The 20,646-nt window shown below is 39.4% G+C and overlaps 1 protein-coding gene across 4 annotated transcripts in view; it reads left to right on the forward strand.

Annotated features, from left to right (window-relative positions):
* Positions 1-20,646, forward strand: part of sobpa (sine oculis binding protein homolog (Drosophila) a) — a 55,982-nt gene that overhangs the window by 17,118 nt on the left and 18,218 nt on the right. For 2 of the 4 annotated variants that reach the window (XM_074660658.1, XM_074660654.1), the window contains exons 4-5: positions 5,958-6,109; positions 8,796-8,819. In XM_074660658.1, coding sequence (XP_074516759.1) covers positions 5,958-6,109; positions 8,796-8,819 — 176 coding nt within the window. The remainder of the gene's footprint in view (positions 1-5,957; positions 6,110-8,795; positions 8,820-20,646) is intronic. The other 2 variants (XM_074660659.1, XM_074660657.1) reach the window with 1 other exon arrangement.

The raw sequence follows: 20,646 nt of genomic DNA on the forward strand, positions 1-20,646 counted from the left end.
GTTTTGAACAAGGCTACATTTTACATTTCCAAAACGATCAAGGTCATTTTCAGTCCATCGCAGAGTGTATTTCCCAACCACAAAACACACACAGTAATTTCTCCAGTCAGAACACCTAACTAGAAGAAGTGGCACAGATCTCATCCACAGCTGTGCTCCAGACAAATTACATAGTATTGGAAGAATAAACCTACCTGCTGATTCTTCAGCACTTAGCAGCCGAACTGACTGTTTATGCAACGTGAAAACTTTCTGTCTTTGCCATGGCCTGAAAGCCTCCAAACCAACCCAGGCAGGGATAGGCGACTAATGAGCTCGCTACCTGCTGTACACCTTGTTTTCCTCCACCTGCCCAAGTGTCAATATAACCCCCTCAACTCTCTGAGGAAATGTCCGCGTTCCTCGGCCAGACAGAGGGCTTCATTATCCCTTGCGTCTGCTGTGGCACAGGAGGCTGGTACGCCCCGGCGGAGAGAGCGAACCGCCTTGGCATCGCCCAAGAGGAGTCCCCGCTGGCCCTGCCTAGGCGGGGAAACAGATGGTGTGGTCCCACTTAAAGCCCAGCACCAACCCACCACCCGGCCGACACCCCCTTCAACTCGTCCCCCCCCCTCCACCCCACCCCAACCTCACACATATGCTGAATTATTCATGTGCCCCGCAAAATCCGACAAAGGACCTTTTGAGGTGCAGGTACGGCGGATGATGGTGGCATTTAATATGGAGGCTGCATAATTACTGGCAGGTTTTTTTTTTCCCCTCTCATGCAGATGTGAGTGTTTTGCGATGGGCTTGTTACTAGACGCCAGGACGTGGGAAGGCGAAAAACAACTCCACCTCAAGATGTCTCTTTGTACGGAAATGTTGAGATATTGCGAAAGATGTTGTGATTTCATATTGGCCTTCGATCCGGTTCATTACGCCGCGGTACAGACATTATTTCCGAGCGATGTACAAATCCTGATCCACCCACCCAGTCAGCCCAGAATGAAACTATGTCTTGTTTTCTTTTTCTGTTATCACTGCAGTGGGCAGCAATCCAGATAGACACAAACAGGCAGACAGACTATAGGAATGAGATAGAGCGCGGAGGAGAGGAAAGACATAAAATATGCATGTTGGGTCCACTGTGCTATCTTTAGGGCCTCTGGGAGTTATTCCCTTAATTGTGAGTTAGTCTTTACTTAAAATCTGATGGCCCCGCAGATCCATTAAGCTCAACAAGAGGTGAAAAGCCTGGCCAGCGTGCGATAAGGAGGTGAGCGGGGGTGAAAGACTAATGGGCCTGCGTTTTTTCACCCTCACACCCGCGTAGTCATAATGTGATAATTGGGAGATACTGGAGGGAATCTCGGAGGATGTCTCTTATTGCAACAGCGACGGCACTAAAAGCCCGCGGCTCATCACCGGCAGTCACAGTTTACCACAGAAGAGGCATTTCACTGTCACTGATGGTCTGTTAAAAAATAATTTGTTGCCCACACTGACCACACAGAAGCCCTGCATTTACATACGTCTAAATTAAAAGGTTAAAACGAGTAACTAGTTTAGAAGCTGTTATTGTAGCTTTCAACGGATTACATTTTGTTGTTCTCAAAAAAGTTTGATTTAAAAGAGGGATGTGTTGAGGTCAACTGTAGATTTACTCAGAAATGTGTTAGGGCTAACCATAAGACAAAAGAGATCTGGGTATATTCTATTTGACCTTTAAATCCACGATAATTCATTTTAAACTTAAAACTTAAACTTTATTAGATTCTTCATATACATACAGGTACATACATGAAATTTGACCGCTGCATTTAACCCATCCTCAGGAGCAGTGGGCTGCTGTAAAACACCCGGGGAGAACGCCTTCTCTTTAGCCACCCTTCCACACAGCTCATGAATTTGGCAAAGCAGCATTTTCAGAGAAATAAACCTACACACTTACATATATTATCAACTGAAAAAAATTGTGAAATATCCATACATAGACTCCATTTATGCATAAACTTCTGCAGTCCACCTTAAAAATGCCCATGCACATACAAATATACACCCGCAAACACCAACAATAACTGCTGTTATACTGTAACTACTATTGGCGATATTATTATTTGGCAATTTAATTCCACATGCATTTTTTTTATTTTATACTTTTATTTTACATTGTTTTTTTACATATATTATTTTAAACGTAGTACTTTTATATTGGGATTTCTTAAAGAAAACTGCTAATTATCACTCTCATTTATTTCTTTTTTTTATTCTTTTTTTCTAACTGTGCCCATTTATTATTTACTTACCTTCTACATAGTAACTCTCATTAATATCCCATAGCCCTAACCTTATAAGACTAGCACTTAATGTCTATTTTATGTGAACTTCATTTAAGATTCAGTCCTGTCTATGATGTGAATATTTGTTTCACTGTGTCTGATATTTCTAGTTCTTTTTCCTCATGATTTTTTTTTTATTCTCTCTGCCCTCAAAGTGCCCTTATCATGAATAATTTGTGAATACACAAGGAAGAACCAAAAAACAAAATTAAAGAGGACCTATTATGCTTTTGAGCTTTTTTGCTTTCCTTTAGTGTATTATATCTTTTTTAAGGTCTACAAAGTTTCAAAGCCCAAAGTCCACATCAAAGGGAGTTACTCTCCGCCACAGAAACACTGCTCCTGAACTGCCTGAAACGCCTCGCTTGAAGTCCTGCCTTTACTTCCGTAACGTGGTGATGTCACCAAGTAACACATTTGCAAAATACCTGCCCGAAGTATTCTCATAAAACGGTTCATATGATATGAAGTTATTCCTTATTTTGTGTGTGTTTTCCTACGAATGTCCAGCGTCAATTTCCGCTCCAGTCTTTTTAAAATAAACTTCCGTCTTCACAGGAAACAACTTGGTTAGGTTTAGACAACAAAACTAATTATTTAGGTTTAGGAAAAGATCGTGGTTTGTGTTAAAGTAACAAAGGAAGTGGCGTAACTTAAGTATAGAAGTTATGTTACTAATAAATCAACAATGACTTCTGGCTTCACAGGGGACACAAACACCGGTCTCCTGGGCGAAAGTCTGGTGTTTTTTCAACCACCCCGACCTCCGCAACGCAACCCTCGCCGCATGTTACATGTTTACCATCTGGTTCACAATTACGTGGATGATTTTGTGGGATATATACGAATTACAGTGCATTCATTTTTGTAGGTATAGCTATGGTTGACCAATCACTACAGAGTGGACCAGCTGGCCAATCAGAGCACACTGAGCAGGAGCTCAAACAGAGCGTTTCAGACAGAGGGTGAAAAGACATGCTGCAGCACAGATGATATGAGAAAAGTAAAGTTTGTTTTTTTATATTAAAGCATATAAACATGTTCTAGTAAAAACCCAAAATACAAGTAAAGTATGCACCTGAAAATGAGCATACAGTAATAGGTCCTCTTCTAACTGTGTGGAGTGTGTGGTAGATGGATGGGGTTCCTTCAGGTCAGGTCAGAGTTGTGTAACTTGTCAGACAGGAAAAAGTGGTCCAAATTGTTTTACAACTATTGAAATCAACTGTTTTATACTTAAATATATTGTTCTGTGAAACAAACCTCACCCATCTGACATTTATGTTACAACACAAACTATGAGAATTATTTAAAATTTCTCTGTGACCTTGGTTTAGTAGGCCTAAATACACGCAAACAGGATGCAGATGACCACCACCCAGCCTCCCATGTGAACGCCCGTCATCTCCAGCATCTTCAAAGCACATCCTTGTGTCCACTTCAGGTTCTCTAATATACCCACAGAGCACAGCCACAAATAGGCATCTTCCCATGTCCCCGGCTCATCCGGTTCTGCTACATTTACCCATGGCAGGCCTTCATTATAAATCCTACAGTGGTTTTGTGGCTTGAGTCTTGAGCGGATTTAACCGGCTCTGCAGCTGGGCTGAGTCAGTGGAGTTAATGCCTTTTGGTCCTTGTGTTTAATACATCTAGTTGTTGCATGCGTGTTGATATACTGCGCCACGGACTTGCACTTAAAGTATAATAGATGTCACTTTTGCTTAAGCATATTTTGTAACCCGAATCAGACTACTTTGATCACAAAGTTTAAGACATGTACCCCAAGGTCAATATTGGTTATAATGTAAGACATGATGAGTGTTAAGTAACAGTTAATCATTATTTACAGCTGTTAAAGTGGCAATCCTTAAGATTTCAGTCCTGGTTGATTTAGAATTTCTATTTGACTGAAATTAATGGAATTGTGCTTCAAGTTTAGCAGTCTGGGACTTTTTGTTGATACATGAACATAGAAAAAGAATAGAGAAATTATATTTCTATGTACATGAGCTTGTCATTCATTCATTCATTGTGTGCATAGTTCCATTTTTGGTTTGTATACAATGGAGAAACACTGTTATTTTATGGGAATGTCACCACAGACACCCATTTCCTAATAATAATAATAATACTGCAAATATATAAATATTGCAATACCTTCATCAGTGGGCAATAGGCTCAATCACCATTGTGTTAACTCATTTGGCGATAGATAGTGACTTAACAGACATTTTTTTTAAATGAAAATCATCAAGATTGCCACTTATATATTGCCAACTATAGTGAAGCAAAAAATATAAAAAAATATATATAAAAAGTTGTAAATATATTTGGAATTATCCTTTGATGGCACCTCGGCCTGATTGTCCAGGATAATGGTTTATAGTTTAAAAAGAGATCATGTCGGATAGTTTAAAAATGAATGGTCGTTTGTTGTCATTAAACAGGGTTCCCAAGCGTCCTGAAAAATCTAGAAAGCTAATTTTGACGAAATATTGCGTTGTCCTGGAAAATTATTTCAACATTCTCCTATTTTCCTTTAGCTGAGAATAAACTACTATCTGTCAGAGCTCCCTCAAACAGATAACACTGCCATCTGAAAGGGCTAAATTATGTTCAGGATCATATTAACGTTAAAATGATAGTTTATGGACGACCGTATTTTGAATAGGCTGCTCTTGGTTATGTTGTGGAAACTCTGTGAACACTCCCCCGTGTCATGTCATATGGTAGCACATACAGGTTGGATAACATTACATAACGTTGCATTTTCTTCCCAACTTGTTTTAAACAGTTGAATAATGTTAAATTGGCTAGCACGTTGGTTCATTTGCTAAAGTTGATGTGCTTGTTAGCTTGTTTTGCCTGCAAAGGTTTAAGGTTTGTGATTCTACTCTGGCTATAAGCAATGGTTTCTAATATGTGTTGGTCATTGTTGAGAGAGTTGGCAGGGTTATAATAATGAATGGGAAGCCGGGGTCAAAACGATGAATGGGAGCCCAACTGTATGTGAGACAACACTGGCTAAATACTAGCAAACAGTGCTTTTTTACTTTGCTAGCAGAAGAAGAAGAAGAAGACGACGATTTTTTCACTCTGTTTTTTTATACCCACATGCACAAACAGGACCTATAGGCTATACATGCATTAATGGAGAAATGTCTGAGCAGTTGGGGGTTTGGTGCCTTGCTCAAGAGAGGCAAACTGGTATCTCTCCAGCCACCAGCTCACACACAGTATTTGGTCCATGCGGGGACCAAGCCAAGTCCCTATGGACTGAGCTACTGCCGCCCCAGAAACACACAACTGGACCAGTTTTGGAAGGTCACCAGCTTGGTGGATGAGAGAAAGCTGAAGGCAGTGCTGCATTGTGCACCATAATATGACATGAAATGTTTAACTTTTGAAGCGGTAGCTTCACAACTAAGTAAAGTGCTGTACATCTGCAGGTGTGTTTGCATTACTCTATGACCAATTGGTCATATTTTCATATCAGTGTATGGCGCGATCCCTGTGTGTCATTCCAGCTATATCATCACTGAAAATGTCCTGGAAAAGTCCTGCAAAATGAAACGAGTGGGAGACACTGAGCTCCATCCTAACTCACTTTCACTATTGTTTGTTTCTTTCTAGATGAAGACGCATCCAACGTGCAGATCATGTGCGCCTGGTGCCAGAAGGTCGGCGTCAAACGCTATTCTCTGAGCATGGGGAGCGAGCTGAAGAGCTTCTGCAGTGAGAAGTGCTTCGCTGCCTGCCGCAGGGCCTATTTTAAGAGAAACAAGGTAAAATTCATCCCTCCTCATCAACTGGACACTTTAATGTTATATCTTTTTAGAGGCTTTTCAGATACAGTATGTCACAAATCTCCTGGCAAGTACATGATATCACTATGAGTGAGTCCCCAGTGGAGAATGAAATGTGAAATATAGCCTAGGCTATTGTTACCATATGGTGAACAATTGTTGAGAATAGCACGAATTGGACATAATGCGATTGCCAGAGCGTCAGCTGAAAAGATTCTTACATTTAAAGGAATAGTTTGACAGTTTGGGAATTAAACTTATTCGTTTTACTTTCAAGAGTTAGAGGAAAAGATTGATACCATTCTCATGTCCGTATGTTAAGTCAGCATCTTGAAGTGGGAGGCAATTAGTTTAGCATTAAGACTGCTAGTAAAGCCGAAGCTCACAATCAATACAATTTATCTCATTTGCCACAACACAAACAGTAATATAAAACTGGCAATTGCTGGTTTTGCAGGGAGTTACTTTGTGTAACTATTTCTTGACGAATAAGCATATTTCCCAAAATGGCGCACTATTTCTTTAAATTTAGACGAGTAAACAACTCTGGGTAAAGTTAATGTTAGGTTAGGGAGCTAAAAGAACTTAGGTCTGAAATAAAACAGTTTGGATGAGTTGTACTCATGGTTGTACTGAACACGAGAACATAAACGCAGGGTATATAAATTGCATTCTACCACCCTGACAACACTCCTTCTTTTCACTTTGCCATTTTAGTGTCAGAACTATTTCATGACTTCTTCATTTACTGTAATCTTTTTGTGGAGGGGAAAAAATTGTCCTACTTGCTTTTTGAGACATAACACTAACTTGCGTTAACAAAATTTCCACAACACGACAAAGGCTCAATAAGGTTACATTATTTCCAAATTTAACTAACACCGTAAAGTCCTTTCTTTAACACTGCTATACACAGGCTAAACTGTAGCTTGAGAGGTCATCTTTGTTGATGTGAAAAGCTGTTTTTAACGTACTAAAATATTTAGCAGACCAACTAATCTTAATGTTAACAGACAACTACTAGCAACCTATAATGCTAACTTTAGCTAATACCTATCTTTACTTAGGGGCAGACAAGATTTGTAAGACTGGCGGTTAGCTTACGTGATACTATGGTGAACTAGCTAAGATGCTAACATTATTTGGTTTCATAAAAATGACGTTCCCATACAACAAAGCTGCATGGTGAATTACGTTTCAAGGGAAATGTATTTTGTTGCGGATTACGTTCGTTTTTGACGTATCACAAATCTGTTTGTAATGATAGTCAGGCGAACTCCACATAGGGAGCCGGACGAGGTGCTGGATGGGTCAACAAACACCAGACTTTCGTCCAGGAAACCTAACCCAAGTATTTTGTTGCCTAATCGTAACAAAATGTTTTTTTGTGGGTTTTTTTGTGTTTTGTTTCAATTTCAACACATTCTCACTCCCAACTCGTCAAATACCGCTGCTTGGTCAGTGCCCCTCGGCATCGGAGACGAAGCACGGGGTACCCCTCCTGCGTTACTTTGGACGGACTAAGGGCGGTGTGTCATGTCAATATACGCTCGTTACATGCATTGAGACCTTTCAAAATAAACTTACGTTTTCACAGGAAGTTAGGTTTAGGCAACACAACCACTTAGTTAGGGTTAGGAAACGGTCTTGGTTGACGTTAACTTCACTGACTGGTAACTCACGGGACTGACAATACTAACGACTCACGTGTCTCACGACTCACGGGGCAGACTATACTACATCACTTGCTCCGACCGTTGAATAACGCCACGGGTGGGTTTACATTGGAGTGAGTTGCAAGCCCGGTTTGTCACATACTGTTGCTAAAGGGTGCCTCCGTGCTTTAGTTTCTGATGGTGAGGGGCACTTACCAAACGCGATATTTTACGAGTTGGGAGTGAGAACGGGTTGTCAATTTTGTAGCCATTTTAAGCCAAACCATGATGTTTTTTTGTTTTTTACTAAATCTAGCCAAGTAGTTTTGTTGCATTTTTTGTTTTGTTTTGTTTCAATTTACAACGTTAACTACATTTTTAAAACTGTTTAAAAGAGAGACCGTAACCTGGGAGAAAACAAGTTTCCCTCGAAACGTAATTGAGAATGCAGTTTAGTAGTATGGGAATGTCATTTTGTAGGAGACAGGGTTACAAAGAAACAATGTCTAACAGGTTCTGTTGGGATAACAAAGTTCAGAAGTTCAATTACTGTATCTGTCATTAGAGCAAGAGCAGAGAGCCTTTAATATGGCTGCCAGAAAATATTACATCATCTGGTAAGCTGCTTCTGACAGAGCTAAATTAAGTTTTCGTGTTGATAGTCTTAGTACTTTGAGCAGCTATCTGTTGTCAGCAATTATGGCGCTTAATACTGACTCAAGACATCAAATGGCCATTTTAACTAAAACAAATCTTGTTTAAAAATGTCAGAAACTCTCCCATTACCTTTTCAGGTTTGGCTACAAAATGCATAATACATTCAACCAGAACCCACTGAGAGTAAATCATGGATTTTACTAAAAAAAACACCTTCAGGCAGTCAACTCCAAAATGACTTGGTCACCGTGGTGCATAAGACGCAAGACAGCAAATATCAGAGTTGTTATTGTGTTCTCATTTTCCCCCCGATGACTGTAGTTAAACAATCTCCTTTCTCTCTTGTACCAAAGCTGGGATATATAAGGAATTACGCTGTGAGTATGACGTGTTTTACTCTCCTGCTTGTCTGTCCTGAAGTCAGTTATTCATCTAAACATAATCACTTTTCAAGCACTGCACTGGAGCAGGAATAAGTAGGGGTGCACTACTTAGAGTATGTCTGTTCATTTCAGTTAGTGATATCCAATTTCTTTTCTTTTCTGACACTTTTTTCCCAAAGCATGAGAATCAAGCTGAGCCTTGCGTCTTACTGTACTGTTGCTCATACTATGTGTTTTTCATTTTCTACCTTAACATTTTAGCTCATTTACTTTTCTAGAAAAGTTTGTAGTTTTTTTTTTCATCGTACTAAATGTTGAAATGATGACAAATGATCTGTCCTGTCCTGGTGATGACAAGGAGAGTCTGACATGTCGAAACCTCGTGGGAGAGCGTTTGACAGATGCAAGAGCTCAATCAGATCAAAACGCAGCTTTTGAACTGCTTTTTATTTTGTTCTGTGAGCTTCAGAGGGGGTCAGAAAAAAAAGTCTCTGACATCTGACACGCAACAAAGTTGACAAGGCAGCTCCATATCAATCAGAGTCCAATCAGGGAGACTGTTAACATGACATCAAATGTAAAGCGGATGTGAAGAAAGCTCCTGGCTTTGAATCCATGGGGCTACAGTTAGACATATTCATATAAAGTTTAACATTTGTTTAGTTCCAATATATCAGTATTAAGCCTATATAACTCTGCATTATGTTCTGACTTTATGACTGACATTTTTGTGGATAGTGGAGCTAGAAGATATTTTGATGGAGATGTTGTGAGAAAAGTATGTAGAAACAGTACAAATATGGGTAACACTTTATAATAACCATCATTTATAAATGGTAAATTGATAGCTAATTCAACTTAATTAATAGTTATTTTACTGTTAACAAACAATTAAATTATAATGAATAATGTTTACTAATTAGTAGTAATGCTAAAGTTTCTGTTATTTTATCATTAGTTTGTGTAATATGAAATAAATTGTTTATAAAGTCTATATTGTATCATAGCTGATAAGAGACGATAACAATTACATTCTGATTACATTAGTAAACCTTTTATTAACGATTTATTGTTGCACACATTATAACATTTTCTATACTATATTCAGTATTTGTTAGTGATTACCAAATGATTTGTAAACCTTTAAGAAATTGTTTGTAAAAAGATCTTTAGACATTTTATAGACAGATGGACCAGAAACAAATTATTAACCATTGAAAAAGTATTAACTATCTATCTAAATAATGTTTATAAATGCCTTACAAAGTATTTCATAAAATCATTAGTTGCAACTTTATAAAAGCCAGTCAAATACTGTTTATAGACCATTAACAAAGTCTTACAAATATCTATCTATGTAATGTTATAGATGTTTTACAAACGATTTCTTTAAGGTTTACAAATCATGTCTTAATCATTAACAGATATTTATAAAGTATACAAAATGTTATAATGTGTGCAACACTAAACTGTTAAAATAACATAAATTGTAGCATTAGTAACGAATAGTAAACATTAGTTATCATTTCATTGTTTGTTGAAAGTAAAATAACTATTAACTAAGTTTAATTAACAATCAATTTACCTTTTATAAATGATGGTTATTATAAAGTGTTACCCAAATATGCAGCAATACTCCTTCCAGGTCTGTATCTCTTAGCTCTGGCCTTAATCAGCCTCAGACATTTGAAGGCATATTCTCTCTCACTGTGGCGACAGCTTTTCATGCAGGTTATAGTTGAAGAAAAAGTCTGAATTTCAAAGTGACAGGCTAGATCTTATCAGTTGTAGAAAAAATCGTTTACCTTATGAGCGCTGACACACAGCATGACAGTCAACCTATGGTTTTGCTGGTGTTCCAACATAACATACGTACTGTAAAGCTAAAACTACCTTAATAATACACATTTCTACTGTTTAATTATCGTATGATTCAAATTAGCAATCAGTCCGGACTTTAAACACACTTAGATCATTACAGTTACTGTGCTTGATGCAATAATATTTGATTAAGTGCTCCACTTAATTTGTCTAACCGATACAAGAATGTTAACCACGGTTAAAAGACTAAACTCTGTTAAGCACGGCCTTTACAGATGTAGTTACACTTGTAGGTAACAATAATTCCTGCCCAAATTCCTGTCAATACATCATAATTGAATGTGATAAAATTAAGATTATAAAATTAGAATGATTGTTAACCTCTTGATAATTAAGGACATATTCTATGGAAGCCCATTTTTGCTGAAAAAAAGTTTTTTTTTCATAATTATGGATTTTTATTTCTCGTAATTATGACATATTATCTCATAAATACTAGGGCTGTCAATCGATTAAAATATTTAATTATATAATAATTTAATGATTGTCCATAGTTAATCGCAAATGAATCGCACATTTTTGTCAAGTGTTTAATACTCTTATCAACATGGAAGTGGGCAAATATGCTTGCTTTATGCAAATGTATGTATATATGTATTATTGGAAATCAATTAGCAACACAAATCCATGAAAAGTATTGTCCAGAAACCCTCACAGGTACTGCATTTAGCATTAAAAAAATGCTCAAATCATAACATGACAAACTGCAGCCCAACAGGCAATGACAGCTGTCAGTGTGTCAGTGTGCTGACTTGACTATGAGTTGCCCACCAAAGTGGGCATGTCTGTAAAGGGGAGACTCGTGGGTACCCATAGAACCCATTTTCATTCACATATCTTGAGGTCAGAGGTCAAGGGAGCCCTTTGAAAATGGCCATGCCAGTTTTTCTTCACCAAAATTTTGCGTAAGTTTGGAGTGTCATTTAGCCTCCTTCATGACAAGCTAGTATGACATTGTTGGTACCAATTGATTCCTTAGGTTTTCTAGTACTAATACTTGGTTTGTTTAGCACTCTTACAACCGAAAAATTGCAAATTGCGTTGATGTGTTAAAGTAATTAGTGCCGTTAAAACAAATTTCCGTTAAGTTTGACATGCTCTAATAAATACAAAGTCATAATTATGAGGGAATTTTCTTTCAAGTGGCAAAAATAGGCTTCCATAACTTTGAGCTGTAAAGCTTTAACCTGTTGAGCTGGGGATTTAACCCAGGACCTTAGATTTGAAGGCAAATGTACCTAGTGGTAGCTACCACTCTGACATAAGCACTTTCTTTTCACTGTGTTATTTTAGTGCGAGAACTATTTCCTTTTTGTTATCATGCCTTCTTCTTTCACAGTTATCTTTTTTTGTTGAGGGGTGTTAGTCTATCCTGTTTCGTGATACATTACACCACAGAAGAATGTAAAGGCCTAACGAGATTCCATGATTTCCAAAATTAGATGGCGCAGTTAACTCTTATCTTTCGCACTGCAGAAAAACTGTAGAGAGGCAATCTCCTTTCATTTTAAGAACTTTTTTGGCATTTTTAGGATTTAGCAAACCGACTAATATGAAAGGTAATTTATGTAATTTTCAGTTATCAGGTGGCTGTTAAGTCAACTGCAGTCAGCATGCTGTTGCCCGTGCACATGCTCACATTCCACAGGTGCGAGCAATCACCCTGGGCATCGGCCAAAACAGTGACGTGACATTACAATCATATATCATAGAATAACGTTACTATCTGTAATGTCCAATCTCCATGATACTAACTAGCTTGCGGTTTGCAAATTACTTTATCAGCTAACATAACAAAGCAAAACCATCCCGAGTCCTTTACATAGAAATCAGTCCACAGGCTGTCATAGGCGACCGAGAAAGTCAGGAAAGGTCTCAGTTTTTAAGCTATATTACAATCTGTTCACACATTGGCAATACAAAGCATTTACTACATATAAATTGTTACATATATAACCTTTAATGTTAATAGAAGACAACTAGCCTTAACTAGCTACCTACTAGCTCACTATCTACTTATAATACAAACCTTACCTTCTACTTAATATCTTTTTGCCTACTAATGGACAGATTAAATTTGTAAGACTTGCTTATTTAATACTATGGTGTTCCAGCTAAGAAGCTGACATTATGTTTACACAATATATCTATAATTTTTCTGTGAAAACCATGCAAAAGCTAAACTAGTATCTGTTGAGATGGCCAAGTTAAAAGGTTAGCAAGTTAGTAGATACAGTTACCTAGTTAGGCAATCCAACAGATTCCTCAGAAAATCTTGGTGATGGTCTTTTTTGTTTATTCCAATTAAAATAATGTCTAAACATTGGTGTTGACATAATGTATTAATATTAATAAGTGTTCAATGTGTCGTGAGGCAGCTTTAAGATTTGATCTACGTAAGTAGAACCCCTTTATTGGATCTATACATCAGTAGAACAGAGATGTAAAAATACAATCAACCAATATCATTGATGTTTTTCACAAATGTAGAGGACATCACACACGTTTTATAGAATTAATATCATTTACATACACACATTCCTGTTAGAAGCCAGTAAGCCATGTTTCCTTCGTCCATCAGCAGAATGCACACGTTCAAAACATCACAAACACAGGAAAGGCCTGCTCCGCCACAGCGGCTCGGATTCTATATTTTGTCTGGCTCTCGCACATTCACGCAGGGCCATTTGTGTAAGCGATACCCACATGTTTCTTTTCTCATGCACCCACAAGGTTGGCCACAACAACACGGCCTGCAGGCTTTCTTTTTTTTTTTCCAAACTGAAAAAAAAAAAAAATATTGTCATGGCTGAAAAGGAGTATCTCATGTCTGCTGCTTGTGCTTTGGATAGAGGAAGAGAGGAGACGTGGGGGAGGAGGAGAGGGGTGATGTAGGGGGCGGGCAACGGTTCTGGCATTATGTTGCATGAAATATCTTCAGCTGCCTCATCCATGAAACCCAATCCCCTCCTAGGGTGACTATGGCTGCGACTTTCTCACATCTCTGCATAACTCTATATTATGTCGTGTGTGTGTGTGTGTGTGTGTGGCAAAAGATGATTGATAGTTTAACTGGGGCTAATCACTTATGTTGCCTGTTTACTGTATGCCTTAAGCCTCTGGATTAGTTTGTATGGAAGGTGCTGCTTCCACGCCGTTCGCACTACTCAATTATTCTGTCTGTCACTTCACTCCTGCCTGCTCACTTTCTTTCACTTTTCGACTGTCCATTATTGATCCAGACATATAGCTTGGCTCTTTCTCTTGTTTTGTAATGCGCTGCAAGTTAGGTCTGCATGTTGTGCTCTCTGCAAAAGCCAGTTTGAGTGGAAAGATAGCAACAGTGCAAGTTGAATTGACACGTACAACAGCTACGATATTGGACAGTTTCGGGGATTAGAGACATTAATTTAAATGTAAGGTGGAGTTTTTGCTTTCAGCTGCAGGTAGAAGCTGCTCAGCTGTCACGCTTTCACACGCAGCCGTACGGTTTCTCACGCTATCGCACAGCCACACATACGCCGATAAACATGCTTGCTCATTGGACACAGTGCCAAGATTAAGTTAGGCAATTAGCGGTGATGAATTACCCCTCTGTGAGTGTGAAGCATGGCGGCAAAAAAAAAGGTGTAGATTAGAGGATGCTTTTGCTTTCCCATCGAGTCAGTCCGCATAGAGTCCACATATTATCATTTAGAGTTGGATTTTAAACGCAGGAGTTTGTGTTTGCTGCGACATCGATTGTGATGAAATTTTGCTTGTTGCTGTTGCAATGGCTCCAACAATCTGCTTTCCTCTGCAGTTTGGTTTGTGTTCAGAGGTTTTTGGGCTTGAATTCCTCAGGAAAAACAATGCTTCCTGGTTGATTGTAGACTGGTATGTTGTGGTTGAAAAGCGGCTAAAGGGAGGACCCAAAAATGCTCATAGAAAGAAGTTAACAGTGGCTTATCGTGTGTCATCTGTAGGGTGATATATCATATTTCTGCACGCAAAATTAAAAACAACCCAAAATATGTAAGGATCACATTGTCATTTTTATTTGTAGAGTATAATTATCTTTATATATCTTTCTACATCATGCAATTAAACATATGAACAATGTCTTCCACAATATTCAAAAAAGCATGAAGCGACGGTAGCGACTCCAGCTCGTGTTTTACAGGTCGTTTCTGCCGCAGCGCAGGGCTTTTTGTTCACACCATGAAATTCCTCCCCGGAGACCCCAGACCTCCATCAGTGTCTTTCCCCGGGAGCTCCCTCCAGGCGCGAGGGGGCAGAGTGCCGCTTCATGTCAGCCCAGAAATGTCACATCACCTCGAACACACACACACACACACACATACACACACACACACACACACACACACACACAATGTGCCTCCTCCACACACAGCCCCGTGGTTGCCTCCCTGCTCCCAAACACTCCGCAATTTACTTTGCATCTCTATCGGCTGCCAGGGAGGGCGCGCACGCAAAATGGATAAGAAAGAAAGAGGGTGTCTGAGAGTGTATGTGTGTGTGTGTGTGTAGCTGTGTCTCGTATATGCCTGAATGTGCTTGTGGAAATTGTGTGTGTGTGTGTGATGAAATGTGTCTGCATATTGCAGCTCAGGCTAGGAAGCCTTGAGGCCTGCCTGACACAGCTTCGGGGCACAGAGAGGAAGGTGATTATCTCATAGCTGCCAGCCATTCAGCTCAAGTAAAGATAAAAAAGTAACCCCGGCTAACTAGGCGTTGAGATTGTAAAAGTGGAGCCATGCACATGAACTTGCATGCCTTCCTTTCTTTTCTTAAAACTTGTAGGTGTGATGAACTAGACTCTACTAGACTGTACCTGAATTCGCAGGCACGCCTCGTATCGCACATTTCAGGTTGTGTTGTTATGACCTTAAAGCTGGCGTTGGTAATCTTCAAAAACATCTTTTGTTATATTTGTTGAAATTCTCATAATGCTCATCCCGACAGCAATCAATAAATCAAACGCTCTGACAAAAAAAGAAAAAAATTTGCTATCAGTGGCTGACGCAGGACTGTAATAAGCCTACCTACCTGTGCACACTCTGTCCGTGCATTCACTGCGCGTCACCGAGCTGCTAGCTCAACAGCCATGTTCGTTGTTTACGTTCGTTATGATTATTTTGGGGCCGTGGCTTTGGAGGGAGGCCTGAAGGGACGGGCTGTCAGTGTTGCCGACTTGGCGACTTTCTCGCTAGATTTGGCGACTTTGGGAAGGTCGTGTCTAGAAGGGAACCCGCAAACTGCGAAATCTGATATGAGATCTGCAAAAAGATTACCAACCCTAGCTTTAAGCGAGGAAATACTCTTTGCATCCTTGTGAAGTTCAACAATTTGCCAATTCAAAATTCACAATCAATATGCCAAGATGATGTTATTATAGAGTGACTTATATTGAGAATAGCATTTGCTACGCCTTTTAATAAAGGCATTTAGTGAAAGGAAATTGGCCTTCCTGCAATAAAAAAAAAAATAGAGATGATAGCCACAGCAATATGCTCAAATATTTCTACATACATGTAGATCTATATGTTGCAGTAAATAAAGCTCAATAATGCTCCAAACCAGTAAAAACAAATGTTTTAAAGAACTGAAGTGCTTACCTTGTTCTGATTTTCCAGTTTGAAAAATTAACCCTTTAGGGCTGTCCTCGACCAAAGAAATTGTTTTTATCGTTTAATTGATTCATTGATTTAATTGACAGATCTCTGAAACAGAGTTTGCCCACAAAGAATCACACAAAAACACCACTTTAAATCTTGTGTTGTGTTTTACGTTTCTTGGAAATAAGTCATTCAACATGAGAAAAGCAAAGATAATGGCTTCAGTAATCTTAAAATATTCCTGTGCATGTGTGTGAAAATCTCAATGGCTCACTGCAGACAGAATTGAACTGGTGTTGGGGTGGCTTTTCAAAAAGAAACGATAAAAAAGACATGCACATCCAGTGTCCGATAGGTTCTGGATCAAGGAAATATGTAGTAGAATTAAATTATCTATCTGCACACCAACTAGCTCCCGTTTTATTGCTGTGTAACATTTGGTGCACCAGGCTCTTCCTCAGACTTCTGGGGATGACTTCTCAAAACATGAAAAGTAGAGACAAATTTGTTTTTTTGAGAAGAGTGCGCTTTTCTCGCCTGTCATACGCAGAGTGCCAGGCCTGCACCTTCGTTTCCGGATTTGGGATGCGCTCGGCCGTGTTTGTCTTTGGATTTGGAAAGCCTGCCTGCGAGCGTCTTTCTTTGGGAAACGCGGCTCTCTTGGCAGGTGACGGGCACACACACCTGGACATGTATCCGTGCCCAGATGGAAGCTAGCACGGTGGCAGCTGGTGTGACGTCCCCTCAGGACGGTGGAGTCGCCAGAGGGGAGCTAGGCGGCCGATGTCCTGCTCTGTCGTTCGTAGAAGGAACTTCAGCTGGGTGGCAGCTGCAGTTTGCTGGCATGATGGATCAGCAATAAGGAAAGAAAACACCTTTAAAAAGGACAACACTACTGGCACTGAAACGACATTTCCCCAGTGTGATAAGACAAAGTGTTGATCGACTTTGACTACAACACTTCTATCTATCTATCTATCTATCTATCTATCTATCTATCTATCTATCTATCTATCTATCTATCTATCTATCTATCTATCTATCTATCTAAATCCCCTCTCCTTTATCTGTGTGTGGCTCCCTGTGTGCGCCTCACGCCTCGTTCACAGTGCCAACACCTCATTAGTACAATATGCAAATGAACTGGCGCAGGGCCAGAGGGTCAGAGCACAAACTGGAGACAGAATAATAGCACAATGGTGCATCTGTGTGTGTGTGTGTGTGTGTGTGTGTGTGTGTCGTAAATGCCTGCCCAGATTCATGCATGTTTATGTGCGTTTACCTGTCCTTTGAGTGTGTCCGTGTGATGTGCTCACACAGAGGAGACATGGAGCGTTTGTGTGAAAGAAAAGAGCTGAAATGGGTCAGTCTACTACACCTACTGTTCATTTAGTGGCAGCTTCTAAATACCCATGACCCCGTAATCTCTGGTTTTGTTTTCTCCAACCTTTTTTTTGTGTCAAAGTAAAAAAAAAAAAAAAAAAATCTCCCCTGTTACATTGTAAAATGTCAGTGATGAACAATGTTTTTTCTCAGATTCTTACACTGTATTCTTTCCAGTACAAGTACCACAAGACAGCAATATTTGATTTATGTCATGCTTGGAACAGGAAACCCATACCTGGAGGTGAGGGAAGCAGATGGAAGCAGAGGCAAACTCAATCAGTCTTTGGACAAAAAAAAAAAGTAGAATATACACCAGAATTGCCCTTTGGTATCATCGAGAGACGAGCAGAGCTGGAGGCCAAATTACCCATGACAAATCAAAGGTTGCAGCGAGCAATTTAAAGGGAACATGATATGAAAGAGGGCTGCTCGGGCCAGCGGCTCACCTGTCAGTGGCGTAGGCTCGGTATGAAATGTCAGCTCGGGGGCTGCGAACGGCACGACGAACACAGAGGTTAAATCTCCATTTCTGATAACGGCGGCTCGGTGCCCCGTGGCTGTAAAATATTAACCAATTATATAAAAAGTGCATTTCATTTAATGAAACACAATGAAGTAATTTAGAAATGTGCCAGACAAAGCTTCTTCAATAACTCCTTTTGTAACAGAATTGCCCACACCTGGCACAACAGCATTGACTGCCTCAGTTTTCACACTGCGCATAATGAATGACTCACAGAGTGTAGGAGAAGGTTGCTCCTTTTCAGATGGTATAAATGTTTAAAGGAGTTTTGAATTGTAATATTACAACATGGGAAATGAAACCCACAACAGCTACTGTTTTGTTTTGTTTTTAAGATTATACTTTTGGCTTTACAATGCCTTTATTGATAGGGAGAGAGTTAGTAATGAATGGCATGCAGCAAAGGGCCACAGGCCGGATTCAAACCCTGGGCCGCTGCGGTAAGGACTCAGCCTTGGTACATAGGACGCCCGCTTTACCAGGTGAGCTATAGCAGCGCCCACAGCCACTGTTTTAGCAAATTAAATATATTATCTAAGATTACCTAATGAAACTGTTATTTCTACAAGAATACATTAAGTTACTGTAAACAACTGCCAAATATTGACCACTAACATGCAACACATTTTTGGCAAGGGTCACTAAGCGCAGGGATTCCCTTGTTCTTCCCCCAAATCACCAAAAAACATTAGGTAATGTTAGCAGTCAACCACACTATTACATGGTTTTACAGCCATGTTAAATGTATCTCCAAGCCAACTTGCTCTAAGTTAAGTATTGAACTGAGTCAGTCATTTTCTGATAATTAACTGAGATCGCGTAAAACACCGGTGTGATGTCATGCCTGCTTTATTACATAACTATGACTTTAACCATCTGATAGAAATTACTGTTTTGAATTGATTTTTTATTAAGTCTTCCATTAATTTACAAGGTTCGGCCCAAAAGGTTCTGGCAATGTTTGAAGTGGCCATGAACAATGCCTTCTTGATAAAAAAGTGTTGTTAGACGTGGGTCACTGATCTGCTGTGTGGAAAACAGCGTTTTATAGAGATACTAGCTCTAAAGATGTGCTCATTGTCCAATCAGAAAGTATTCACTGTGTTGAGGTTTTATTCACCCTGTTTGGGTTTACACTTACAGTAAATACTGATAAGTTTGGGTTACTTTTTCCTTATCAGTGATTAAGTAAAGCGTGATGCTAACTTTTGTTATATTGTTAAAAATGTTGACAAAAAGTACCAGGTTCTCAAAAATATAATGTGTTCCATCAACTGCATGAGGGAAACTGACTGCTGACATTAGTAGCATTATGGCTCAGCTGCCCCTTCACACTCTTAGTTTACAATAAGCCCTATTCATGCGGTACTAGTATTACCTGGGGACCTCCATAATTTGAAATTGTTCAATTAATCTGTGCTCTTAATTCCGTGCAAATCTGCCACGTCTGTAATTTGTCAAGTAAAAATTCCACTTCAACCAACCATATTTCACCAAACACAGAGGTCATGTGATAATAGTCCCGTGCAAATCGGCATCTCGTTATTTGGAGTCTTTTTTTTTTTTGACAAACGTTTTTTTGTTTTCTCTGCGCCTTTTTTTGATGTTACACAGAGCCTTGTCATCACACACGGGGGATAAGATCAGTAAATTTGCACCAAACACAGACATGTCGGGGTGGATTTCTAAATCAAATGAGGTTCCCTGGTAACATTAGTTCCGTGCGAATAGGGCTTTAGATAGCTTTGTTGCACCTGTTAGAGCGGGAGAACCTCCACCTTAAATTGTAATCACGCCGAGTTCATGTGTTGTCGTTCAGACCATAATTAAGAGCAGCCGGGTGGGAGAAACCATTCACATCTGCCTCTTAGTTGTTATACCAAGTCAGAGATATCAGGAACTTCCCACAAGACATTTACCACAGAAGTGTCTGCAAATCAGTGTCAACATACCTGCCATCCTGGCTGGTACTGTAGGTACATCAACATAAAGTCCAACATTGACTTTAATTCAGTCGATTTAGCTCATTAAAAAGAAGCTATACATCATTTGATTGCATCTGGTTTTAATTGTGAACACACTGCTACATGTAACACATTAAGAGCTAATTTATGCTATTTATAGGGTGTGACTAAAAGGCTAACAAAAATCTTGGAATATGCCATACGACATGTGACATAGTCCAACAAAATAAGCTAATTTAGGCAGTTTAATGTCATTTGCAGTGGCTACAAGATTAGCAGTGGGGCTAACCATCTTGTAATGATGCGTGAAGTCAGAATAACTGTTCTTCCCATTCTGCTGACATCATGTGAATGTAGCATAACGGAGCCATCGTTAATGCGATTAGTAACACCTGTGCTTTTCCCAAAATGACGACTTAAAGTAGAGTTTGGTGAAATAAGCAATGAAG

The sequence above is a fragment of the Sebastes fasciatus genome, chromosome 15, assembly GCF_043250625.1.
Source record: "Sebastes fasciatus isolate fSebFas1 chromosome 15, fSebFas1.pri, whole genome shotgun sequence".
NCBI lineage: Eukaryota > Metazoa > Chordata > Actinopteri > Perciformes > Sebastidae > Sebastes > Sebastes fasciatus.